Consider the following 16,303-nt stretch of genomic DNA (forward strand, 5'->3'; position numbering starts at 1 on the left):
ATTTTAGAGTTAGTTCCCTTCTGGAATTTCTTGCCGACACGTCAGATATATGTGGTCCAATGAAAAGCAGCCACGATTGGGAAGTCCCCGAGCATTGGGAACGTGTTGTTCACGCTTATTATTAAAATACAATAACACTTATATCTAATGCTGTAACCTGTGATTTACAACGATACAAGATGATTGGTAAATATGGCAAGAAAGTTTGCATTTATTTGATTTCAGAAGCATGGATGTCTTTAGGCTAATGCAGAATTTCTTTTCTTCGCCGACGTCGACATCAGAATATCTCAAACTTTGTCCAATTTTATTTATGAAATTATACTATAGCTAAATTTAACCCAGACTCCTTAGATTGGAGATTCGACTCCGTTCATTTAGTTATTTTAGGCCTAGTCCGATTGCTTTATTTAGTTTCGCAATTACATCTATTGTCTACATATCGTCATATGTGCCATAAAAAGATATTTTGTAGAGAATTATGACTTATTACTAATATTATGTGTCTAGATCCAATATTATTGAGGGGGGTTGGATGGCCGAATGGTTAGCACATGCGTGCTGTATCATACGGTCTGTCATTGAGTCAACTGGCGTGGTTTCGAATCCCTGGTTGTACGTGACAAGGAGTAGGGTCGCCTGTCCAACCTCGTGGGTTTTCTCCTGGTCCTCCGGTTTCCTCCCACTGCTAAAGACCCCTACGCGCAAGTGAATTATTGAAATAAGTTTGAAGCATATGTTAGTCCTGAAATGACCTAGTTTGTGTCGAGTGGGAAGTTAAACTCCATTTCTCTCTCTCTCTCTCTCCAATATTATTGAATCAATGAATCAAGCATTTATCTGTTACGCCTACGGTACTTGAAATTTTGATGAGGTAATGATTTATCGTAATGCTACTTCCAAGATGCTAATATATGGAAATTATTCCATTTTAAATATAATATCATACGTAGGCGAAAGGCAGTAGACCGCTGTTGTAAAAATATTGGTGGGTGAAACATAAAAACATTTTCTTTTTGAGTCGACAACCTACAAATTTGAACGTAAATTGAATGGATGAGCGACATCATTATTGTTTTGAAAGACTTGATTGCCGTACAAATTTTGGTTTGATTTTTTTTTTTTTTTCCAGGGGTACAAGTGACCGTGTGTGTCTCGGTAACACTATTAGTATCAGCAGTATCTGCTTTATATAGTAGTAGTGATGATGTCATAGAACTCACTCCTTCTAATTTTAATCAGAAAGTTATCAATGGTGATGAATTATGGCTGGTTGAATTTTATGCACCTTGGTAGGTTAAAAATAAAATTTTCAATTTCATTGGATTTTTCTATATGTTTATGATTTTTTCATTTTTTGTGAAAATTATCTACTGTCAACACAGAAAGCCAAATTAAAACTAAAATTAATATATAAAAAAAAAATATGTAATATAATCCCCTATTGCGATCAGAGTCACTTATTTTGTTCTTTATATTAGAGTATATTGAGTTATAAATAAAATTCCACACTGATTCTGTTTTGATATCAAATACATCAACATACATTGATTCTGTAAAAATCCTCAACAGAGCCATAGCTTTTCTACTTTATCAACTTTTATTGATTGAATGATATCTTTAACCTTAAACTGATTTATTTATACACAAAAACACAAACATACTTATGGAAAAAACAGCTACTTATTTTCTTGAGCGACGTTTCGAAGATTATTCTCTCAATGTTATCAAGCTAATACAGTAATACAAAAATTATGAGGCCAATATAGGCCTACAGAAAAACTCCTATGTCGCCCAAATAAAGAAATAACTGTTGTTTTCTTTTTCCATAAGTAACGTATGTGTTTTTGTGTATTGCACTATCCAGTTACTAAATGCCTGTAAAAGATTATGATTTATTCAGGTGGTATTACTATTAGAAATCCATTTCCCATGCCGGAAATTGAACCCTGCCTGCTATGCAAAATAACTTGTATGGGCTTCTCAAACTTTCTTGTAAATTCCACATCTTCAACAATGCTTTTCAGACAGATTTATATTCTATTTTTAGGTGTGGTCATTGTAAAAGTTTAGCACCAGAATGGAAGAAAGCTGCTACTGCTCTTAAGGTGAGTATTTCTGCAAACTAGTATATCTGTAACCTGATTGTTACCCTCAGTATCCTAGCAAATGCACATGTTATTGCAGTGGCGATTTTGAGAGTCAAAGTGTTATTTTCTGCCTGTATAGCAACAGATTTTCAGTTTAGTGTTCAAGCATGCTGTATACATGTAGATTAATTATGTGCAAATGGGCATAATTTGTCATTAATCATACCATTGGTTAAATATAGAAGTTAATTTATATTACAATGGTTTAAGCTCTGTTACAGTAACACAGTCCTTTCAAATACATGTACTGGTAATCTTATGGAATGTAACTCTCACTTAATATTTATAGTGGAAGCTTGATTCTGTTAAACTTCTATTTTAGCAATAAAGGAGCAATAGAAAATAGATACCAAATGAACATATTTTCTTGGATTAGCAGAGAAAGATCTTTTCATATTACAGGCTTTTGATTCACAAAACCTTTTTATTTTACTAATTTTGTTGGTTGTTCATTCTCAGTCGACGAAAATAATATGTCAATTGTCATTCAAGCATATTTTTTGTACGTCTGAATATTACATGATATTTTTAAAATTTTAGGGCGTTGTTAAAATAGGAGCAGTAGATGCAGATCAGCATAACAGCCTAGGAGGGCAGTATGGTGTCCGAGGTTTCCCTACTATTAAAATATTTGGTGCTAATAAAAATAGCCCACAAGATTATAATGGTAGGTCGGCCATCACTTCAAATTCTGATTAACTTGTATAATCTTATTTCAATATTTAATTTGACACAGTTGAGTATATAACCAATTTTCTCATGGCTAGGATTTTGAAAGAATTTTCTTAATCAAGGACAGCTTTATTGAAATTGAATTTTTTTCTTTCCATATACTCAAGAGTCAACTCCCCTTATAGTTTCCATTATAGTTCTCAAATCTATTTTTGACTGAATTACTGGAATGTTTATACTATTTAGGAGCAAGAAATGCACAGGGTATTGTTGATTCTGCCATGTCAACACTGAAATCAATGGTCAGTGGTAGATTGAGTGGTAAAAGTTCTGGCGGAGGAGGTGGAAAGAAGAGTGGTGGAGGTGGTGGTAAGGTAGGTAACTCTCGATTTCTATAACAATTTATGGACATGAGGTAAGCTTACCTCATCTAGAGACACTTTTAAACTGGAGATACAACCTCTAATCAGGATGTTGAGGATTTGGCCGAGACGTTTCTTAGGATTTTCCATGGCAAGGAAGTGAGTCTTAATTGTTCAGATAGAACTAGGTTAAAAAATCCCATGACAGTTGGGTAGACTGAAGAGCCCTGACTTCGCAATATTTCCCTTGTAGCACAATGTATGGCATATGCCAGTCTTCATTAGATCCGTTTGTGCAGAACAGAACAGCTTTAAGGCATGTTATCACTTTGACAAAGAAATTTAATATTGTATTAAAAACAAACCCTATATGACCTAATTATCAAATCCCTTACTGTTACCTAGTGAGAGTAACATGTTTTGGTGATGTGTTATTTAAACTACTTAAAAACCATTAAAAATGGCTGACTTTTAATTAAAGGTAAAAATTTTAGATCTTATTTATTATCTTTTTTTTAACTAATTGGTTAAGTCCCCAAAGGGCTAGTTTCCTTTTGAAGGTCTCATATACAGACTGATTATTTACATCCTGTTCACTGTAGTCTTCTCAAAATTGGCTAAAACTCCTCAAATTAAACAAATATTTATTTTGTAGGCTGGAGACCCTGCTGATGTCATCACTTTAACAGACGCCAACTTTGAAGAGAAAGTACTGAAGAGTAATGACCCATGGATTGTTGAATTTTATGCCCCTTGGTGTGGACATTGTAAAAATCTAGAGCCACATTGGGCATCAGCTGCTACGGAATTGAAGGGAAGAGTGAAATTTGGTGCCTTAGATGCTACTCAACATACAGTCATGTCTAGTAGATATAATGTAAGTATTTACCATATTTGTCATTGTCTCTCAAGGGCAGAGGTCGCAGTCACACAAAAATCCATGTTTTTCACATATTTTTTTCAAAATAAACGCAAATATTAACGGACGCTGCGTAATTTACACGCAGAAAATTTTCCTGACGTGAGAATAATTAAATTATTCTATTTCGTAGTTTGTACACTACGTCAACAATTTTCATGCTTCGCGCGGCATTTACACACCGCTACTGTATGTAGTCTCTGTAGGTTTTTATATTTCCTTTAATTTCGTTCATGGCAGTAAGCCTTCAATTCTATACATAGCTATTCTGAGACCCCATATTTTGCCGTACTGGAAGCAATAAAGCGCATTTCATACAAGAATTTGGATTGGCTAGAACACGATAAACTGTTTACATTCAGCCAATCAAGTATTGGCTTTCATAGCAATAGTTTGCTCTTTACTTCCTGTCGAAGTGAAAGATTGAATTTACTGTGCCGTCAACCATAGATATGCTGTCAACCTTCAGTCATCATTAGACTAAATACAGTATCAATGAAATAAGAACGCTTAAAATAGGGTTGTTCACGTAACGATTTTACTTGCTTCTATTTAGTATTTTGAGAGACTCTAAGTCACACAGATGTAGAGAGCAAAAATGCAAATTTTTTTAATGTCTGCATATTTTTACGCAACTTGAAATTGATCCATTGTGACCTCTGCTCAAGGGAGATGCTCGATTGTCATATTGAGTATTTTGAGAGACTCTAAGTCACACAGATGTAGAGAGCAAAAATGCAAATTTTTTTAATGTCTGCATATTTTTACGCAACTTGAAATTGATCCACTGTGACCTCTGCTCAAGGGAGATGCTCGATTGTCAGTTCCAAATTAACAGAATTGCAATCAAGTTCTGTCAGTCTCGCCAGTGGAGGTGGTGTGAGTAGAATCGTGGCATAATTAAACACGACGAACATGTTTCAGCTGTCTTGGTTGGTTGAAATATTTTCTTATGCTGCCGTTCCCCCTTTTTCACTCGATTGTTATTATTTTCTTGATTAAGAGAATTAATTTCCGAAAGGTGTAATCGAGTATCCACTTTGACATGTCTCTTGTTATTGGAGAGAAATTAAAGCCATTATATTTGTAGACAATATCTAATACTGTTTACCTGAGGGGGGGGGGGGGGTGGATGGCGGAATAGCATGTGCGCACTGTATCATAAAGTCTGTCATTGAGTCAACTGGCGTGGTTTCGATTCCCCGGTTGTATGTGACCAGGAGTAGCGTCCCCAGTTCAACCCTGTGGGTTTTCTCCTGGTCCTCCGGTTTCCTCCCACTTCTATAGACCCCTATGAAAATAAAATTGAACCATATGTTAGTCCCGAAATGACCTGGTTTGTGTTGAGTGGGCGTTAAACCCCATTTCTCTCTCTCTCTCTCTCTCTCTCTCTGTTTAACTGAGGTGATGCTTCTGTAAATACACGGACCATACAATATAAAAACATTAATGTTTTCATAAAATTTTGTCATTTCTCATAAAATTATCATAAAATGGAAAAATATCTTAAAAAATATAAAACTTCACTATTTCTCAGGGCCCTTATTCACGAAAACTTAAACTAAGATACAATCGAAATTTTAAGAAATACTGCAATTCGATTGGCTGACCAGTAAAATCAATTTGCATATATCCAATTTGCATATTGGTCAGCCAATCGAAATGCAGTATTTCTTAAAATTTCGATTGTATCTTAGTTTACTTTTTCGTGAATAATTGCCCAGGGCGGTACTGTTCTGGTTTCGGTAAGATATAACGAGTTTGATCCGGTCTGTTTCGGCTGTTGAGACAAAAATTTTCAAAATATAAAATTAACCATAAATCGCTACTCCCAATAATGAATTTCTAACTAGTAAATCCGGATGTGAATAAGAAAATTATCCAGGCATTTTATGAACCCGAGCTTGCTGCTCTTTCATTTTCTGTTTGACAGTGTTCAGTCAATGTTATGTGGGTATATGAACATAGGAGAAGATGACTGCAACCATTAATATCACCAGTGCTACGGGTGGGATGTTCTTATCCACATCACACTGACTCAACACGACTTTATGGACTGTAGATAAGTTATTTAAGTGTCATAACAGTTATATAAAAGAGACCATAATATTCGATAATAATAAAAACATAAAGTCATGAAATGTATTAAAAACAATATAAAATTTGATAAAAAAAAAAAATAGTAAAATAATCATAAAATTTGGTTGAAAAATATCATAAAAATCATAAAATTGCACTAGAAGCTTTCATAAAAATATAAAATTTTACCAAAAATCTGTGTACGGTCCGTGTAATTATGTGTGAACAGAAAGGAGATGCTCGATTCACAGTCCAGAACGTCTCGAATTGACAGAGTAACGAATTGACAGAGTAACGCGGAATTCAGTTCTGTCACAGTTCTTTCAGTCCCGACAATGGAGGTGGTGTGAATAGAATCATGACATAATTAAACACAGTTAATATGTTTTGGCTGCATGGTTGGTTGAGATATTTACTGATTCAGTCGACGCATGCATGCGTTGTAGCCCGTCGTAGCCCAAAATCCACCTTTTCACTCGATTGTCACTATTTTTGTGATTGAGAGAATTCAATTCCGGAACGTTCAATCGAGTACCCCCAAAGTCAGCTAATGAATTGCTGTTATTAAAATGCTCAAAAAAACACAACCAAAATATCGAATGATAGATAAACTCACAGATAACCTCAACAGTTAAATAGAGACCCATTTGTTGATTATGGAGAACATACATATTTTTGGCTTTTTATGTTTTAGGTACGTGGTTTCCCTACTATTAAATTTTTCCCTGCTGGCACGAAAGGTGATGCTGAAGAATATGATGGAGGTAGAACATCATCTGACATTGTCAGCTGGCTGGACGAAAAAGTTGCTTCCAATGTTCCACCACCAGAAGTGGTTCAGGTAGGTCAAAGTTCAAAATCAAAGTAAGCATAAATTTGCAGTCTTTTGTATGGAATTAAGATTTTTTTAAAGGCACTGTATCTGTTGTATTTTTGTGAATAAAACTGGTTAATTTGCTCTCATAACCACTGCATGGCATATACGGTCTTCATTAGTCCTTACAGTACAGAAAAGAAGGTTGTAAATCCTATTTTATTTTACCCTGTGAAATCGGGAACAACTCTCTTAAAGAATGTGAACTATAAAACGGGTCACATTAATATTTAACATTAGGGCTGTTTATTGTGACCAAAATTGTGATACAGCCAAATGATATGTATATCAGCATATTGAGAAATCTGGTTTAAGTAGAAAAATAGATAGTTTAATAAACCAGTATGGATATATTTATGTGCTTTAAGAAAACAAATTAAAAGTAGATCAGAAATAATGATACATGAAACTCGTGTCAATAGATCATATAGCCCATATCGCAATACAGCAGCGGTATTGAACGCTTCAACAGATCATATTAATTTCACATAAAATTTTGTTTTGCCATGGGAATCAAGTGAAATATTTTGTGTTTTCAGGCCATAGAAGAGAATTCATTGGTGGACAATTGTGATGAGAAACAGCTATGTGTAATTTCTATTTTACCACATATCTTAGATTGTCAGTCTGAATGTCGTAATAAATATATTAAAATACTTAAAACACTAGGAGAAAGATTCAAGAAAAATAAATGGGGGTAAGTTGTAGCAAGTCAAAATTCTCAGATAATGTTTTCAGATATTTTGGAATTAAAACCAATCATATGAGGAGCTTGATTTTCAGTTCAAAACATTTTGAATTGGTGAAATTGTAATTGGGTATCAAGAAATCGAGTCCTGTCTCAGTTTTGTTGTGTAGGAAGAATGGTGACGTATTCAGAGGTGACAACTATATGAGGATTGAGTTAGTGTCATATTCATTTAACTCATGCTTTGATGTTTGAATCAACTGTACCCTTATCGATGTCTCTCTATAAAACATATCAACCCCACCCTACCCTATAATGAAACCTCCCATATAATGCTTAATATTAAAGTCCCAATGTTTTCTGACAATGTGTAATGTCCATCAACACAAACTAGGTCATTTTGGGACTAATAGATGGTTCAGTTTTATTTCAATAATTCACTTTAGCTGTGGGAGGAAACCGAATGACCCGGAGAAACCTCTTGAGGTTGGACTGGCGATTCCATTCATTGTCATGTATATGCAGTGAATCAACACCCCACCACTTGACCCAATGACAGACCTTATGATCAAATGGGCACTCTTTAAAACCCATCGGCCACCAGACTCCCCTATTAGATATTCAGCATTCAATGTGTACCCTATACCTGTACATGGTAATCAGGGAAAGGAGAATGCTATATAAACTAAATTTTATAATATTTTGTTAGACTTTATGATTATAATAAAGTCCTTATTGATATTATTTGACAAACGTAAATAGGTGAAAGATTGTCAAAAATTATCCCCAAGGGTCCAAATTATTATTTTACTGCACAGATTTGTTTTAAAAGTAAGGAAAGATATCTAGTGATGGTGATAGTCTTCTCCAAATACCATTAAATGTAATTTTCATATTGATTATTGTTTGTTTTAGTTGGCTTTGGGCTGAAGCTGGTGCACAGCCAAGTTTAGAAGATGGTCTGGGTATTGGAGGCTTTGGTTATCCAGTAAGTAATCCAAATTATCCTTTTCCTGATTAATCATTAAACGGAAACTCAGTGAGATTGATTGTTAAGATTATTGGTTGTCCCCAAGTATTTATAGATGGTGTTTATAGAAAGTCTATAGATTCACGGTGCTTTATGGAAAGTCTATAAGATTCTTGTGAGGATGAATATAGATAAAAAGTATGCAAAATCGTATTTGGCATTAAGATATTGTAGGGAAATCTACTTGTCTCTTTTATTGCAAGTTGCTTGTGGACATGGTTTGTTACTGAGTAGTCCATGTTTAATTATACTCTATTTTATTTTTTAGGCAATGGCAGCTTTAAATATTAGAAAAAAGAAATATTCTTTGTTAAAAGGACCATATAGTGAAACTGGTATTGGTGAATTTTTACGGTAAGTACAACAAAAAATATATGGTGTAAAGTATAAAACAATCTAAATAAGTAGAATCATATATCAGTTTGTAGACCTTAGGCTGTTTGTTCCAAATTTCTTTAACAAGTTTGTTTCAAATATATTTTTTTGGCTAAAACGTTTCTCCAAGTCCCAGAATATTGTATGGTCATAAGGAAAATCTCAATCAAGATTCAAAATTTTTCTTCTGCATTTGCATTTTGACTTGGGAAATCTTGTGAACTTAAAAAAAGGTTTAAAGGGACAATAACACTCTTGCTGGCTTGAAATCTCCAGAAAATAAATAATATCTCTATCTAAGTACTAGATGTTTAAGTGTCCTACCTGTTGTGTAAATTATCCATTACATCCTATTTTACTTATCCAGAGGGTTCGAAAATATTTTTAAATCGAAGTTTCATTTGAAAAGGTTTACGTTAGACGTTTCAAACCATTATGTTGAATTTTTGAAAATTTTTAAATAAGGTGTGTTAAGATGAAATTTGTATCATCAATTAATTGAAATATTCTAAAATAGTACAATTTGTTGGCTAGAATAAAGATTGGGACATATTATTCAGTTACAAGAGTGGTATTGAGCCTTTAAGGAAAACCTATATTTCCAGTCAGTCTTTATACACACACATTTTCTTATGGACATACATTGTTGTCAGCCCAGTCTGTATGTCCGGTCAGCCGCAGATTGTTCATGAACCCTCTATAGGACACTTTTTTTATCCGATTTTGTACAAAAAAATCACATTATTTTTTTAGCTTGTTTTCCTTGCAAAATGCAGGCATATCTTGCATGGCAACTGCTGGTTTTACCTTTAAAGCATGCGAGACTGATAATGGAACAAATTTTGCATAATGAAGAAATACAAATATATTAATTTGGCCAAGGCTAGTCTGAATATTCGAATGTTGATTTTATTGATGTTTACCATTCTTCGGACAAATTTTGAATAGATATTGGTTAAAATTACTAGGTATTTTTTTTTTCAGTGATTTATCTTTTGGTAAAGGTGAATCTGCCCCTTTAAAAAATGCTGCTCTGCCAAATTTAGTTAAAACTGAGAAATGGGATGGCAAAGATGGAGTGGTATGTATTACAATTTATATGTCTGTGAAGTACTTACTTGTAATATTAGACAAAAAGTAGCGAGTTGATGTCTGATGCGTTCACTTTAGGTTAAGAATCATAGTATTGATCCAAGGCTTGTATGTGACAAGGAGTAAGGTCACCAGCTTAACCTCTGGTTTCCTCCCCCAAGAACCCTTAAAATAAAAATTATCATGTTAGTCGTAAATGACATGGTTAAACTACATTTTCTTCTCAAAATCATAAGGGGCCATGCAATTGGATACATATTAGATTATAATTTTTGGACCCTCTAAGAAAATCTCCATCATTCTGGAAATGCTGTCTGTCAGTGTTACAATAATTGATCAATGGCCATCTAAAGTTCACATTACTTTCTGTGGCCTACATGCTGCCATCTATTTACCTGAATTGTACTCAAATAATCGCACAAAGCCTGAAATTGAAACCTGCTGTGTTTCTAACACTATCTCCAGATGGTGGACTTTTGAATAATGAAACTATTTCAATACATATTCAATATCAAAGATAATGTTTCTCATGTTTTGTTCTTGATTTTCCAGTTGGAAGTAGAAGAAGAAATTGATCTTAGTGATGTAGAACTGGATGATCTTGATTCAACTAAAGAAGAATTATAAGTCTAGATAATAGTTGTATATTTATATGGGTATAAATGAAAGTGTGAATGCAGTGTAACTGATAAATCATGGGTATGAAAGAAGTATATCTGACTTGTACAATGTCATATCTTCTTTCATTGAAATACATAGAGCAAACTATGTTAGGCCGCCTAAAGATAATTATAGGATTCTTAGATAATTTCTTTACGAAGAGGGCAGTGAAGGATAGGAACCCGTTTTGTCTGGTATAGGGGAATAATTTGGCACCATGTTTTTTTTTTCTGATATTTTTGGATTACCTCAAATTGTAATATTTAAACCTTAAAAAACTCAACTTCTCTTTAGGTATGACTCCTGTCAGTGTTTTTTCAAAATTCTGATAAAATCAATCTAGTGCTGGTGTTTGAGAATCACATAGTTTTTCTTTTAGATGGCCTAAATCATTATCAAATTGTCTTGTATCCCGTTTTGACAGGTTGTCATCCTTAAGAAAATGTGCACTTTTGTATTTAAAATGCAATAAAAAAACACACAATATATTACAAGACTGTTTACATTAAGATTTAAAACTCACACAAAATAAATATTCATAAATCGTCTAATCCCAACACACTTGAATGAAAAAAAACCCCAACATTTATTCGTATAGAAAGTGTAATTAATAGATTTGATTTTATTAACAAGATAATTTTAGAAGTTATTGGTATGTTCAGCTTGTTTCACATCAAAATTGTTCAATTTTTGTTTATTTTAATTGTTATTTTAAGTTTGTTTAATGTGTCTTAAATTAGATTAATAGATGGTTATTTACCCTAAAGTTGTATTTACATGGATTTGTATTTTTCACATCATGTCATCAATACACATGAGTTGAGAGAATTAACTGGACAGGACCACAAGTATGTCGAATGTACATAAAATATAAGTGCTTGCAATTTGTAATGTTGATAGTGTATGATTTCCTCTTGCAAATTTAAGTTCTTAAATTTATTTAGTGGTTATTGAGATTTAAATATTGATCATTTGGTCAAAATGGCATGAAATCTCTATATACAATGTCACAGATAATAATCTTACCTTTTTTAATTGGTTGAGAGGATAAATGACCTTCACCTTGTGTTGACCGAAGGTATGTTAACTGGGTTTCATCCTTGATATGAAGGACAATGATGGTAATTTTAAACTTTTAGGGTAAATTGACTATTAGATCAGTCCTGAATCTGTGAAAATCCCCCAACCCCTACTGCTGTATTTGCTTACAATTTATAAGATTTTGGTTATACTTTCTTTTATCTTGTGTAGTTTTAGTGCTGGAATCTGTGCTCAGTTATGGAAATATTTTTGTTATATTATGTTGATGTATTAATAAGGGAACAAATAAAATGTTTTTCATTTTTTTCTCCAAACAAGGTATTGTTTTCCCTACATTTATTCTGCAGGTCACCCTAAAGATATGTTTAAGAAAAGCTTATTGTCTGCCTTGAACCACAGCATAATAATAATACATTCAACTTGATTTAAGAAAGTCAATCCAATGTCTTGAATCGACAATAAAAGGCTTTCAAAATATTTTACAGAATTTTCTGTATTACATGTGCCAATTGTTATTTTCACATAACTGAGTGTGCTCTACAAAGAAATTTTTTAAAGGAGCTAAATCACTATTTTTTGGCAGCTAGAATGGGCCGCAATGCATAATAATGTAAAATGAATGTATATAAACTGATTAATATTCAATCGTTTGTTTTTACTGCAATTTCTAATCAGTTAAGTTTGACGTAATATGCAAAGAATTCTATTTGAATGGCAGTTTTTTTGCATCTTGTCATTCCAGTCTACTCCGGTGGAATATGTTAAGCCTCGTTTATCCAGTCACTTCATTATGGCGCTCAAAAACATTCTGGCACGTGATTTGTGTGCCAAGTTTAAAATTTTCATTGTGTTTTAAATATTGGATATCAGAAATCCATCTTTTCAGGGTTAGATAACATCAATGTTGATTTAAAGGAGCTAAATTTATTCTTTGGCACCCATATATAAACTGATTTACATTCAATCAGTATCCTCCACAGTCTTCGACATTGCAAACATTACTTATTATTATTATGCATTTATATAGCACCACTTCCACAGTACTGTGCTCCAGTGAGCACTGCAATATAGATATTGGTCAATTTAAGTCAACATTGATGTTATCTTACCCTGAAAAGTTGGACTTTTGATATCCAATATTTAAAGTTACAATTTCATATTTTCAAGTTATATTTTTAAAATGTATTAAAATAAAGCCCTAAAATAGATGGTATCTATAAACAGTCCTACCTTGTTAAAGAATAATCCTATTAATTCTATAATTCACAATTGCCAGTTAAGAAATTGGCAAAAATATCATTTTCAAATTCAAACGTTTGAAGATAGCTATTCCATGGTGGGGAATAGGAAAACAAGGTTAGATAACATTTAAAGGAGCTAAAGGAGCTAAATTTATTCTGTGGCACCCATATATAAACTGATTTACATTCAATCATTTCTGTTTTAACTGTAATTTCTTATCAGTTATGTTTGGTGAAATATGCGAAGAGTTCAAATTGAATGGTAGTCTTTGACTTCGGTTATTCCAGTCTACACCGGTTATTCCAGTCTACACACCGGTTATATTCTCCTGTGGGACATGTTTAGCCTTATTCTTCAGTCACTTCATTACAAATGGTGCTCAAAAGCATACTGGGATGCAATTGGTGTGCAAATTTTAAAATTTTAATTTTGTCTTAAAGCGAGAATTTCATATTTTCTAAGAAAGTCAAAACATAATTATTTCTATGTCTTTTGCTCAATAGGTTGTCAATTCACTATTATACGATCATAGGTGTCATTCTCACACTTAAAACTCATTTACACCAGAAATAACAATTACCTCCCTTGTTTTCCTATTCCCCACCATGGAATAGCTATCTTCAAACGTTTGAATTTGAAGTTGAAAATGATATTTTTGCCAATTTCTCAACTGGCAATTGTGAATTATAGGATTATTCTTTAACAAGGTAGGACTGTTTACAGATACCATCTTTTTTAGGGCTTTATTTTAATACATTTTAAAAATATAACTTAAAAATATGAAATTGTAACTTTAAATATTGGATATCAAAAGTCCAACTTTTCAGGGTTAGATAACATCAATGTTGACTTAAATTGGCCAATATCTATATTGCAGTGCTCACTGGAGCACAGTACTGTGGAAGTGGTGCTATATAAATGCATAATAATAATAAGTCATGTTTGCAATGTCGAAGACTGTGGATGGTACTGATTTAGAGATTTGCCCCCTATAAGCTAAATATGTTAGGATATAGATAATTGCAAACCCCAAATTTCCAACTAACCAAACGTATTTTGGGTTGCCAAGTAACCGTAAACACGAGTATTTTTTTGTTTACTTGGCCTTATGTGATTTCCCAAACTTCATAGTCAATCCGTAGTAGGGCCTATTTTTGTTGGGAGGCAAAAAAACGTAAATACTTCTATTTTTTTTTTTTTTATTTTAACTTGATATCCATACTTCATATTTATTCCGTAAAGTATTTTGCGCGCCAAATAACCGTTAACACTGGTATTTTTATTTTTTTTCCGTTTTACTTGGCCTTATGCATACTCCACGCAGCGACCCATCTACGTCATACTTCCCAGAATGTGACACTGCACTGATTATCCGCCATTTAAAACGCTCATGCGATCATTTTGGGGCGGGACTTATCGACTCGAGACCGCTTTGTTTAGACAACAGAGTAAAAATAACCCACGCACGTGTGTTTTATGTAAACACGGCATGTCGCTGACACTCGCGTAAAAGCGATATATAATATGTGCTATGGGTAATATTGCAATAAATTCTTTACCATTGTAAACTGTCTTTAGAGTTTCAATCTGTTTATCTTTCAAAACAAGGTTAGATACTCCTAAATTTGTTTTCGCAAATAAAACCGCCTCTGTAAAATTATGTTTCATGGGCGCTGCCATATTGAATAATTAGAGGACTATTTTGTGATTCGGCTTTGATTAGTTTGACATTTTTCATACACACAGCGGCTAAATAAACATATTTAATTTCATTCCATATGACAATAGAAGAGAAATAAATACTTTTAAAAATTTCTAAAAGCATACTCAGTGTTTTCGACTAAAATCGTCGATGTAGGAATTTAAATGTCGGTTAATTAGCTTAGGGCCTATTATCAGCCGGAGCTAGCTGTAGATAGGCAGCCTAAGTTTGGGATGGGTCTTATGTTGATATCCCAAATTACATAGTCAATCCGTAGTATTTGAACCGGAAGTATAAATCGCAACATGGCGGGTGTAAATAAAGAAAAACGACCAGAAGAAAGAACAAAACAGTTTAAAAAAGTAAATGACAATAAAAATAAAGTAGTTGTTGATGAAAATTCAGCAATAATTAAAATATTTCGTGGTTTCCAAGGAGAACTAGATGCCAAGCACGACAAACACGAAAGACTGGTGAAAATTAGTCGTGATGTTACAATCGATAGCAAGCGCACCATATTTCTCCTTCACAGACATCGAGATGGAAGCGATAGAGAGGGCAACGATGAAATTCTAAATGACGCAAAGGACAAAATTAAAGAAATACAAAATATTAGATTTCTGGCCATGGCAGAAGAATTGGAGGGTGAGGATCCTTATCAGTTCATGAGAGCCATCTCTCCAGGCATGCAGGAATATATTGAAGCCATTTCTTTCTATTATTATTTGAAGCATGGACAGTTAATCAGTTTAAAGGAGATCCAGAAAGACTTGGTATTCTCTAAAACAGGAGAGGACGGACAAAACAAAACCCTGACATTGAATGTTCCCCCCATAGAGTATTTATTAGGATTAGCCGACTTAACAGGAGAGTTAATGAGACTTGCGATAAACAGTGTTGGAGCAGGAAATTTAGAAACACCATATAAGATTTGTGAATTCTTGCAAATTGTTTATGATGCTTTTAATTCTTATGGAAATACATTGAAAGATTTGAACAGAAAAATGGGAACTTTAAGACAAAGTTTACGAAAAGTAGAAAATGCATGTTACACATTGCATGTGCGTGGGTCGGAAATTCCAAAACATATGTTGGCTGATGTCTTTATGGCAAGTGGTGATGATAAATATGCAGAAGATGTTGAGTAATACAAAACTGGGTGTAAGAAGCAATTTTCAGAAATAAACAAATTAACCATAAAATTTGCTATTGTTGTGGGGTTTTTTTTCAGCTGTCAGACTAATGGGTGTAGGCCTAATGTCTACTTTACTGCTTGTGCAGGGATAATGTTGAAGAGATTCAGTTCAATCCAAAGCACATGTTACTTGCTTGCGTGAAAGATGTTAGGGTATATTGTGGATGTATATTGTCGTCGCCCATGTCCGTCCATCTGTTCACATTTGTTTGTGGACACACT

The 16,303-nt window shown here is 33.6% G+C and overlaps 2 protein-coding genes across 2 annotated transcripts; both read left to right on the plus strand.

Moving 5' to 3' along the window:
* Nucleotides 1-30: 30 nt before the first annotated feature.
* Nucleotides 31-12,587, plus strand: LOC126808719 (protein disulfide-isomerase A6 homolog). Its single transcript, XM_050533648.2, has 12 exons — nt 31-186; nt 1,133-1,292; nt 2,051-2,108; nt 2,691-2,817; nt 3,069-3,196; nt 3,840-4,061; nt 6,877-7,023; nt 7,596-7,753; nt 8,660-8,732; nt 9,043-9,128; nt 10,134-10,230; nt 10,794-12,587. The coding sequence occupies exons 1-12, from the start codon at nt 180-182 to the stop codon at nt 10,866-10,868; spliced, it is 1,338 nt and encodes a 445-aa protein (XP_050389605.1). The 5' UTR covers nt 31-179; the 3' UTR covers nt 10,869-12,587.
* Nucleotides 12,588-15,153: 2,566 nt separating this feature from the next.
* LOC126808729 (translin-associated protein X) lies at nt 15,154-16,088 on the plus strand. Its single transcript, XM_050533659.2, has one exon. It carries the CDS (start codon nt 15,192-15,194, stop codon nt 16,032-16,034), a length of 843 nt encoding a protein of 280 aa, XP_050389616.2. The 5' UTR covers nt 15,154-15,191; the 3' UTR covers nt 16,035-16,088.
* The last annotated feature ends 215 nt before the right edge of the window (nt 16,089-16,303 follow it).

This window comes from Patella vulgata, chromosome 1, assembly GCF_932274485.2.
Source record: "Patella vulgata chromosome 1, xgPatVulg1.2, whole genome shotgun sequence".
Lineage (NCBI taxonomy): Eukaryota > Metazoa > Mollusca > Gastropoda > Patellidae > Patella > Patella vulgata.